An 11,694-nucleotide genomic window follows, 5' to 3' on the forward strand; every position below is an offset into this window, starting at 1 on the left:
TCTCACTCCTCTGCCTTGTTCTTCCCTCCCAGGTTGCTTGCTTCGGGGAGAGCATCCATTCTGCCTTCCTGAAGGCAATGCTCTCCACAGGATTTAAGTTTCCACAGAAGGGAATTCTGGTTGGAATCCAGGTGAGCACCAAGAGTTTGCAAATCAGAGCAAAAAAGGGCAGACGATATGGAGACAGGGTAACTGGCACTTCGCTTTCCATTCACTTATTTATGTTGGCTTTATATGGAAGCTCTCTGCATGAGGGTCTTTCTGCAGCCACAACAGACAGTGGTGTGTGAGTATTTAGCGAGAATGAGCAGTAAAACTGTGTACTCTCATGCTAGAGGAGGATTTTTACTAGATTCCACACAGTGGGCCCGATCTCTCCCTCACCTATGCTCACATAGCGTCCATTGGCTTTCATGGGAGCTGTAGGGGGGGTATATCTATGGGCAGAGTTGAGACCATGGACCTTTGCACTGGGAGACCAGGGCGGAGACGGGTCTGAGTTGCCTCACTGTGGTGGATGAAGCCCAGATCATATCTAACCAAAAATCCACCCCCAACAAGAAATCAAAATCTGCCCCCATCCCCACAAAGTGCTCGTGACTCTCATGCATTTCTCTCTGATCCTGAGGCCTGAGCTTTCTGTCAGATCACAGACTCACTGCTGCAAAAGCCCATAAAGTGGAACTCTGCTAACCTGCACACTTAATAATCTGTACAGAAAATGGCCATCTCTGTCCCTCCATCTCCACTAAGATTGCATGGCCAGGCAGAGCTGTAGCAGTCTTCTAGGATGAAAGATGTGTTATTTTTGCAAAGTATATTACAGTTCAGTATATGTGAGGGGCAGGAATCTCCTCAGGTTAAGGTCTGCTCTCTCGGCTGCCCAATAGGAGTGAAAGAGTGGCACCAATTAGCTGGTAGGGTCGGAGATCAGTATGCATGGCTACTTCCTCTCCTGCCTGCTGGGGTCTGCAGCCAGCACTCTGCCTCATGGTGCTGCTGCTGTCAGCCAGCTGGAAGCATGCAGCACTGGGCACCTACAGGAGGAAGCTGTGAAACGGGAGTGGGATCAAGACAAAGCAGTGCTGAGATGCTCCCTGTCCTGCTCCTTTGTGCTCCCTGTAACCCTGATGTTGAAATACTCCCAATTAATACTACGCTGTTAAAAGATAAAGGTGCAATAAAACCCAACTTAGTTTTCAGGTCCAAGCCTCTAGGTTGGTTACAGAAGATGTATTTAGTAGAGGACCAGTAGGTGACACTTGGAACGATACAACCAAACTTCATGCAAAAGCAAAATGATCAATTAAGCAAACAGGCGTGCAGTTACTACTTACACAAATGCTACTGTTATACTCACAGGCAAAGATGAAGTGATGTACCAATGGGTGATTAGTCCACTGCTAACAGAGTAAAGTAAGCCGTATCACCCTGGAACCTAACAGTACCTTTGGATGTTAATTGGAGCTCTGTTGCAATTTAGCCAAACTACTCCTTTTATACTCCATCATAATGCTAATTAACATTAACCAGCCCTTTACCAAAATTAGATGTCCTCCACCTTCTTATTGGCTCTTGATGTTACACATTATTTAAATTAACATCTGCACCACTGTCCTTCCCATACTATCAGTATAGATAGCATTTTAATAAAACTTTCCAGTTCTCAAAAACACTCATTAAAACCTTGCTCAGACCAGCTGTGACCAAGGTATGTAACCAACCATAAAGGTAACATAACCCTGGGTTATGTCCTTGCTAACTCTTACTTCCCATAACACTCTGTTTCCAACTTATCGCTTTCCCACACTCCTCTACACGTAGGCTAACTTAAGCCCCAAACCTAACTTCTACTTATTTCTTAACCCAAACCATCTTATACAGGCGTTCTCTGCCTGTAGGGCCCCCTCGTGGAATCTCAGATCAACCTTTTCTGGGTCTACTGGCTCTTTTCCACTTTGGGCCCATAATCCATGGATGCACCCCTTACTGTTAGCATTCTCTCAAAGTCACTGTAAGTGGCAGCAAGTTTAAATAGTGTCATTGGGGAAGTCTTTCAGTGCAAGGGCTTTTGCAGAGGGAGCTAGGGAGATATTTGCTCTGGTCCGTTTACAGTTCTGGATCTGTAATGAGAATATGCATCTCAGGATAAAAAAAGGTAGCCAGGAAAAAAACAAACAAGTACAGTTTCTCTACATTGGGGTAATTACCATCTGCAGGAGCTACTGAAGTCAGATATGCTCATAAATCTCCTCAAGGTCTTGTATGTCCCACCGATGATCAATCACATCATCCGAGACTGGAAAATTTCTAGGGTCTCATAAAAACAATTGATGGCCCTGTGCCATACCCCTGCTGTGCTTGTAATAATCTTGCATCCTACATGGTTGCACAAAGTCAATAAAAAAATAATTAAAACAACACTGGTTCTCCAGCCAGTAGGTGATTATTACAGACACTATCCCAGTAAAAGTGAATTGGACCCCAAGGTTCAATGGTAGAAGTGAGTCCTTGGGGAGTTTGAAAGGGTTGTAGGGGAAAGTCTTTTCTTCTGCCAGTGGAGGGTGCCTAGGAGATGACTGATAACAAAGCAACATGTAAATCAACTGCACTAGTGAGAACGCGGCATCGAGCCCAACCTCCTTCTTAGACTCATCAGAATGATAAATGGATTTAAACCACAGCTGCTAATTACTACAAACATGCATAAAAGTGCTTGCTTGACATCCAGAGATAGTTTAATGTCAGACCCTGGGCTCTTCCTATGGAGAGCATGCCCTGTAGTTGGTATCTTCACAGCTAATCATTGTAGGGGTAACATTTTGAAATACCAGCTCTGGAAAGCACTGATGTATAAAATTTGAGCCTATGTGCCTAGTGCCAGTGCTCCAGGGGAAATAGGGGCCGAGCAGTGATTTGAGTTATATAAAGGATTGATGTCACGTCTACACCAGCACCTGTTAATCTGAGCCAAATGGTGCTTGGGACAAAGGTCTTTCGAAAAAAGAAAAAAAAAACCCAAACAAACTTTAAAGAGCACACAAAGTGCTGTCCTTTTCTCTGAGTATTGTGCAGTTGGAAAAGAGAACAACAAATCAGGGGAATACAGCCTTCTCCCGGTGCTTTGGAACAGCGTGTTTCTTAGATAACTAAACAGCAAAGTGATGTGTGTTTGAAACAACCAGAACTATATATATGTATGAAGTATAGTGGCATGAGCAGACATCATTATGAACAGTCAGGAAAAAAGGAACCCCCGTCTCTGTAAATAATGAGCCATGAGAGGGTGGAGATGGTTTATAACAGTAGGAAATGCTATTCTTATTTCATTCACATACATTAGAACAGATAACTCAAACTGACACGGTGGCAGTGTATGCTCATGTAGAAAATAGAGATTCAGAAACAAACTGAACAAGTGTGGTGTGATACACTTCTCTGTGATACACACCATGATCATTCAGAACTTCATAGCAGGGTAGGGTTCCCAAAGCACAGGCCCTTGGCTCTTGAACGACAGGATGATCTCTCTTAGCTGTTGTGATGCACTCAGTTGAGCAGCTGATTCCATCCCGGAGAGGGCACTGATATACTGGGACAATCACCGGTTCATTACACTATTACACAGGTGGTACATTTGATCTGCAAGGGATGTTAGGCCAGCTGAGTTGCACATAAACATTCCCTTTTGGACATTTCAGTGCTCAGTGATTAACTGCTTCATTTGCTTTCCAGGCTGGACTTTTAGGTCCCGCAGAGCCATCAGAGTATAAAAGGTAGAAAAAAGAAGCCAAAATGGTGGAAAAGTTAGCTTCCCTGAATGGGACTAGGGGACCCTTGCTTAGCATATTGAGTTTCTTCACTCTAATACAGCTTTGTCTCATTTGTATTAACTATCCAGAGATGAGGAGAGCACATCCCTCATAGAATGGAGAAACAAAACCAGAATTAAAAGGGATATCTTTAATTTTCCTCAAAGTTGTATCCTTCTGGCATATATTGTTCCCACTAAAGGCTCAAATGCTCAGCTAAGTTCTTGACCAAACATTGTAAATGGAACCAAAGATTTGTAATTAATGACACACAGCATCTTTGAGAGATTTCAATTGCTTCGTCTTAGTATCTCTTTCTAGTTCTGGCAGCCCTTTTAGAGAGGCCACTAGACAATGTCCGTTCCTAAGGGCTGCTAATGGAGTAGCCACCTTAAAAATAGCAAAGCGGCATTACTTCTCATTTTCCTTGCAACAAAATGCAGGTTGAGTTGTCAGCCAAGTCAGGTTACAGATCATAATCATTTGTGTTGTAGAACACAGTGTAATCTGGTGTTCCACAGAACTTTACAGGTCAGATCTTCAGCTGGTCTAAATCAGTAGAGCTCCACTGAAATTAAATAGAGCTATTCCCATTCACAGCAGCTGAGGCTCTGCTCTATTTTTTAATAATGGAGAATCTTGTGAAGCTGTGGAACATGGGGGTGGTTAGAACCCTATATTTGCCATTAAATATTTGATACAAGAATAGTTGAAAAGCTCTTTTCATTTTCCTTCCTGATTGGGCTATTCAGTGATGCCTATAGGATGGACTGCATCTGTCTTACATCTGTGCTGATAGCCATGAAATGCTGAGAACATTAAAGGAGTGTTTTATTTTTAAATCTCAACTCTCTGAGCCTGTAGTTTCAGTGTAACCCTATATCATAGCTACCATCCTAGATCTTTAGGAGCAAAAAATGCTGTCTGCCCCACACTGGCCTTAAGTGCAAAGCTCCCGATCAAAGCATCAGAATCATGATTATGTAGCTGCATACTGAGCCAGCTGTTGGTGTAAACTGAGGTAACTCTATTGAAGTCCCTGATTTACACCAGTTGAAGATCTGGCCCTTTACCACCATCCAGATGTCCCAGCAGTGCAAGAAGGATATTACAGGATATAAAACTTTTCCTTTAAAGAAAAGAAATAAGCTTCCCCCTCCTGCAATAAATATCTTCCAGTAACTAAATCTGCTTGTTCTTTAGTTACTCATGGTTTCTTACACAGGTACTTTCAGTCAGCTTTTAAATCTGGGGCTGCTCAGATGCAAGCTGACAGATGTAATTTCTTTTTGTGGAGAGGCTGTTTTATGTGTCACAAGTGTTCAGTACAGGTTTGATAGAAGTTTATAAGATTGTTGTGAAAGCCAACACCTCTGACCAGAAGGCAGAGCAGTTCTGTGGCTGGGAAGCTGCCAATCACGTCACGTTGTATATTTGTATTCTCCAGTTAGTGAACAGAGCAGAAATGACTTTATGATGAGGTTCTTGCCAGGGTCTGTAGAGCTCAAAGGACTTGTTGACTCACTTTCTTTCTTAGAAAATATTCTTACTCTGCCCTTCATGACCTCTGCGAGGGTTAGAGCATCAGCAGTTCCAGTGTGGAAAATGTTTTGCATAATCCTGCTTCTTTACTGGTCAGAGTCACGTTACAGCTGAGATTCAGGATGACTTTACAGTGAAAAGGTCACACATTGCTTTTGATCTCTGCACTACTTAAACCCCCAAAGTACGGAGGCAGCATATGTCCTTACTAGAATGTTATTTCCCTGTTGCCCTAAATGCCCGATGAACGTAAAGTCAAACGCACATGTATAAAAGATGTTACATCTTCATTTCTTCTGTATGGTTGCTGGGTTTGCAAATGCATCATGAGAGAGACTTTCAAAGGTGCCAGGGGGATCTGGACACCCGCAACTTCCTTAGTTTGGAATGGAAATTGGGTGCCTAAATCCCTTAGGCAAGTTGGTGGAGTGTGTATGTGAAAAGTGTGCACACACCCTGGATATTTTTGTATAATTGCAAACACAGCACCCAAAAGCAGCCCAAAGCCTGTGTTTCCCGTTTGAAGCTACTTCTTGACAGTTCTTCCGGGTTTGAGACCAGGCACTGCTGTGGCTGGCTCTGAAACCAAATGTTACAGAGCAGCCTTAAAAAGAATAGCAGCTAAAACCATAGGAGGAGACTTGTAAAGTATGTTATAAAAGTCTGTTTGTCCCAACATTTATTTTGCAGGGCCATTTAATAATTGTAGTAAAACACTCTGGGGGATCTATTGTTGTTAGCATATTGAGGTATCTTGGCTGATAGTGGGATTTGGGCTTCAGTCTCATACCAAACCATTAATTTGTAATGTCACAATATTGCACATGTCCTCAAGTGTCTTCATAAAGGAGAATGACACAGAAAGCCATCTAGCGAGGAGGGAAAAAATGGACACACACGCATGGCCAAACAAAGAAATATATCTCCCTCGTAACATATTCTGAAAAAGCCCCATGATGTCCAGTGAAGGGGAAAGTGCCCCGTTGCTAGATCATAGCTTTGATCCTTTCTTTTACATTTCTTTTTCAGCATTCCTTCCGTCCCAAATTCCTTGGTGTAGCAGAGCAGCTGCATGAAGAAGGTTTCAAGGTACGTTGATTTGGGTTTTAAAGCTGGGGTTTGATGTGAAATCTGGTCAAGGGGCAGCAGAATGACTTCTTGAGATCCTCTGAGTTGAGACGATGACAAATGAAAACAAGAGACACATACCACCTACATTTTCAAAGTACAGTAAGGACTTTTAGCTGACTTGTTCCTGTTAAAGTCAATGAGAGTTACACAACTAAAACACTGTACAATTATTAAACTGAACAAACAGGATTAATTTGCTAGAGCCAGGGGTTTTTACTTTCAAGGCTGGAAGAACTGCAGCTCCATTTTCAGCCTGCAGCGGTGATGTCACATTACAGGTCCTCCAGAGGCTTGCAGAGTTCTCCAAGAAAAAGAAGCAAGTCAGGAAGTCATATTTTTAAACACAAAAAGAGGAAGGAAAAAAACACCCTTTTATGGTGAAAAATCTGTATGGGGCCTTTAATATATTACAAAGGTGCATCTAAGGGTGTACAAACTTGTATTGTTTTTCAATTCACTTTTAATTAGGCAAGTATGTGTCCAATGTAGAACCTGTTTTCTGGGTCATCACTAGAGAATATTAACATCATGACTGTAAAACATTAGACCATATTTAATAGAAAGCCCTTAAAGAGAACTGGCAGGCAGCCACAGGGTATTGATGTAAATATTAGATGTATTGATCTGTTTTCTATATGGCACCATTCATGGTAGTGATTTAGGAACCTAAGTCCTGTTGAAAGCCAATGGTACTTAGACTCCTAAGTGTTTTTGGCAATATTGCCTGCTGTTTACTGTCACTCATCTGTCAGAAGATCATTGATAACATAAACAATGGGAAAGTTATGCTTCTGCAGGTGGGTCTCTCACAAAATGGGGCCTAATCCAATGCCCACTGAAATCTATAGGAGTCTTTCTATTGATTTCGTTTGATCAGACCCAGGCAGTACAATGCATGGTTACATTACAAGCATTTGTGTTATGAAGTCGGCAACAATATATTTTCTCTCTCAATGCAGCTTTACGCCACAGAAGCAACTTCCAACTGGCTCAATGCCAACAGCGTACCTACAACTCCAGTGGCCTGGCCATCCCAGGAAAGCCACACTACCAACCTCCCCGCAATCAGGAGGTAAGAGCTTAGCCCAGTTTGTGGAGACTATGGGAGTCTTCGGCAAAAGTGAAGTTGGAGGGGGTTAGGAGGAGGGAGAATCCTGGCCCCACTGAAGTCAGTGGCAGAACTCACATTGACTTCTTCAGGGCCAGGATTTCTTTCCAGGGCTTTATGGGTCACTGTTCTGCTGTGGAAAGACGTATTCAAATCTGCCTGTAATTGTTATGAGAAGGAAATTTACCTCTGTTTAATCAAGAAGTGTGTAATTAATAGCACCCATTTCTTATAGTATTGGAGCAATTTTACTCTAAGTCTTTCCTAGGCTTCTTGTGCCTCATTGAGGTTCATACCTCAACAAGGCACCAATATATGATTAAATTCTAGCATATGCAGCACTGTATGTCGGAGTTTTAAATTAGGACATTTGGGATCTGAACCTTTAGAGGTGCTGAGTACCTCCTGCAAACATGAAGGGGCATTGCAGGTGCTCAGCAGTTCCCAGAATCAGGGCCTTAATGGCGTTGCACCTAGTTACATGAAGGCTGAATTTAGCCCCATGTCAGGGTCACACAGGCAAATCCAGCAAGTGAACCCCGAGCTCCTGAGTCCCTGTGCAATGCCTTACCCACTAGCCCATCCTTCCTCAGAATGTACTATTCAATAAAAATTACATTTTAAAGTGAATTAAAAATGCCAGTGCTATTCAGCTGAACACACATACATTCATTGAAGATCTTCAGTAAGCAAAGTATTCCTTAGTGTCCTCGGTATTGTCTTTTCAGATTGATAAAAGATGGGAACATAGACCTGGTGATTAACCTCCCCAACAGCAACACCAAGTTCGTCCATGATAATTATGTGATCCGCAGGACGGCTGTTGACAGCGGGATTGCTCTTCTCACTAACTTCCAGGTATCTCCTTCGCCGTTCTTTCTTCTGGTGTCGAAAGTGCTGGGGCCATTTTGAGCTTCAGATCCAATATTTCCAGACCCCTGTTAATGTTCGACAAATGGTGATGTACCTGAAATTGCAGGAAAGTGGTTGCCTGAATACATTTTCTTTACTGTGTGCTGCAGAACAAGATTTTAAAAAAATGCATAGTCCAGATCCTATGTCACTGCTTAGGGCCACTGATGTCTCAATTCCATCTTTAGAGCAAATCCTCCAGTACAGGCTCATTACAACATCAGTAAAACATGCTTGGTAGCAGCTTTCTATCGTAGCTGTCGAAGCTCCGAACAAGAAGTTGCCTCCTCTTTAAAAATCTCAACGCAAATCTGGTACTATTGCAATATGTCAGTCCAAATGAATTTGACACTTACTGGGGTAGCTTCCTAATTGATAACAAAGCCTCATCTGTTAGTTGTCTGGCGTTCCTGGCGAACTACATTTCAGCTATTGATAAAGGTAGGGACGCTGGCCTTCTGTTTGAAATCTATTAATTCCAACATACCTCTGATAGGAGACAAGTGGACTGTGCTTCCCAGCAGAGCATAGACCGTCTCTGCAAATATCTATAACAATCATTATGGGCCCATCCTACTCCCATTGGAGTCAGTGACCAAATTCCTGTTGACTTCAGTGGGAGCAAGGTCAGATCCAAAAGACATGGCCTGGAGCTAGGGGTTGGAGTGCAGACGCCTGTGGTATGATTTGAGCAAATAAAAAACAAACACAATGCCAAGCTGCATCGTCATAGACATGAGGGTGCCAAGCCTGCATGGGATGCAGCAGAGCACTCTCTACCTGTCTGAAAAATACTCACTGCCAACCAGAAAGAAGATCCCCCTTCATGATTCAGTAACCGACCTGCCACCAAATCGTGTTCAGCTCTTTTATAGTAGAGTTTTAATCCCTAAAGGGAGGAAATAACCCTATTTTCTCTATAAAGTCTGGGATGAAGGAGAAAATAATATCTTGCATTTATATCAAGCCTTCCTCCTCAAGGATCCAAAAGCCTTTACAGGCTTGCAGGGTTGGCTGTCTGTTGCTCAGGATGGGCCCTGGGGTGACTTGGCATGGAGCAGTGGGCAGGATCAGAGTGTAGAACTGGTCTTATTAATCGCCCCCCCCCCCCCCGGAAAAGGCTGCAAAATGATCGGTCTCCTCTACTTTATATTTCCAGGTGACAAAGCTTTTTGCTGAAGCCATCAAATACTCTGGGAAAGTGGACGCTAAGAGTCTTTTCCACTACAGAAAATTAAATACCAGCAATCCACCATAGAAGAGGCGCCACCAGCGTGAAATCCAAGTCTTCTCACACCAGGATAAAGGAGGAATCCCAATCCTGGTTGCTGAGACCATCTGTCCAGCCCATATTTGGTTATTTACATTTGTTTCCTAGGATCTGACATTTTTATCTTTGTAACTTACAGAGGAGACACAGTAACTCTATACTAACAATTCCCAGTCAGCCTCCCCGCTCAAGATGTTTGTTGGAAAACATTATCTATTCCTTCCCTGTTTGAAGCTCATATTCACTACCCGGTAGATTGGTAGATCCAGACCCTACTATGCTGGAGGAGACAGAAGAAAAAGTATATGGTCCTACACATCGGTGGTTAACTCTGTCTTTTTATAATAATTCCTTGAAGGTTCTTTCTGTGTTCTCCTTAGACAGTCCCTGCCACACTCAGGGGCAAGTGCTACACCCCACCCCATGGAACTGTCACATAGTTTTTGTCTGTTCCCTATTGTTGACTATCAACATCTTTGTGACTTTCTCCTTTATAATACTCAAACCTGATGCTATTGCAGTTGCCTGCCATAGTACAGAGCAGCTGAATACGTTGAGTGTGACAGGAGCTCTTTAAAGTTAAAACACAAGAATTCACTGTTATTCTCCGACAACAAATGCTGGGCATGCAGCTACTTTTTGTTTGTTTGTTTTAATCCTGGCAGAGTGTCATCTTTTCCAGTCTGCAGATTTGATGGGGGGTTGTGCTGGAATCACTTCTGAATTCTGTTCAGTCCTTAGTTTTTGAATTTGGTTTATTATACGAATCCTGGACCGCTACCAGCGCATCACAGGGTTCTTTCTCCATCTAATATATTGCTTCAAAGGAGGATACTCCCAAAATGCCACCCTGCTCGCAAACATTTTGGACTGTAATTGTGAACATTAAACTGGAATACTTTCAAAATGAGATCTGAGTGTTGCAGTTCTTAGCTCATTCTGATGAAATTACTCTCTCTTTGCCTCTCACCCAATGTTGCCTTTCTGGATGCCATCCCATCCCGATGGGTATATTTGTTTTGTATTTCAGTAGCGCTGAGGCGCTCCAGTCATGGCCCAAGATCCCACTGTGCTAATGCAATATTTGTTGTCTCTGTTGCAGCAGGCTCCAGTTTACAGGCTCCAGTCAAGGAGCAATGGCCGTTGTGCTAGGCACAGTCCACACACACAGAATAAAAAGATTGGCTCTGCACCATAGAGTTTATAATCTAAGTACTTTTTGTCCCTCTCTCTCTCGCTTATTTTTGTAACACACTGTGCTCTCTCTTAACATATACATGCAGTGCCCAGCCTTAGGAGGCATTCGACACTTACATGCACAATAAAAACCTCCAGAGTTGATATAGTTAATACCAACAAATTATTAATGCTCATGCTTCAGGGCTTAGGCCAGTCTCTAACTATTAGGGTTTAGGATTAGACCTTGGGGACATATCATATGACATTGACCTACTGTGAGGTTTCGTGCACATTCTTCCAAAGCACTTGGTGTTGGCCACTGTCAGAGACAGGACACTGGACTGGATGGACTAAGGTCTGATCCCGGCCGGCAACTGCTATGTTCCTATCATTGGCATTTCTTTCAGATACTAACTTTTATGGTGAACAAAATCCTTCCTGCTTCTTATCGTATGAAGTTTTTGCACTTTTCAGAATGGTGATGCCTTTCCTTCTTTCTTCCTTTTCTTTTTTAAATTCTGCTCAAAACATGCGCAGAGCAACAGACTGTTCGCCCATTCAGTGGTGAAATGAGATGAATTATAGTAGTTAACTGAGCAGCACTTTCCAAATATACCCTACACATTTTCAGTGGCAAAAATCCAGCCAGCAACTGGTTCTGTCTCATTCCCTCCCCCTGGCAATTAACAATGTAATGGCTGGAAATTTCCACGTGCAGTCTTTCTTTCCGTCTCTATTTT

The 11,694-nt window shown here is 42.8% G+C and overlaps 1 protein-coding gene across 1 annotated transcript in view; it reads left to right on the forward strand.

Moving 5' to 3' along the window:
* Positions 1 to 10,685, forward strand: part of CPS1 (carbamoyl-phosphate synthase 1) — a 128,850-nt gene extending 118,165 nt beyond the window's left edge. Inside the window, exons 34-38 of the mRNA XM_045031898.1 lie at positions 33 to 131; positions 6,384 to 6,443; positions 7,445 to 7,557; positions 8,322 to 8,451; positions 9,665 to 10,685. Of these exons, the coding sequence (XP_044887833.1) occupies positions 33 to 131; positions 6,384 to 6,443; positions 7,445 to 7,557; positions 8,322 to 8,451; positions 9,665 to 9,763 (501 nt within the window). The 3' untranslated portion in view covers positions 9,764 to 10,685. The remainder of the gene's footprint in view (positions 1 to 32; positions 132 to 6,383; positions 6,444 to 7,444; positions 7,558 to 8,321; positions 8,452 to 9,664) is intronic.
* The last annotated feature ends 1,009 nt before the right edge of the window (positions 10,686 to 11,694 follow it).

Source organism: Mauremys mutica, chromosome 10, assembly GCF_020497125.1.
Source record: "Mauremys mutica isolate MM-2020 ecotype Southern chromosome 10, ASM2049712v1, whole genome shotgun sequence".
NCBI lineage: Eukaryota > Metazoa > Chordata > Testudines > Geoemydidae > Mauremys > Mauremys mutica.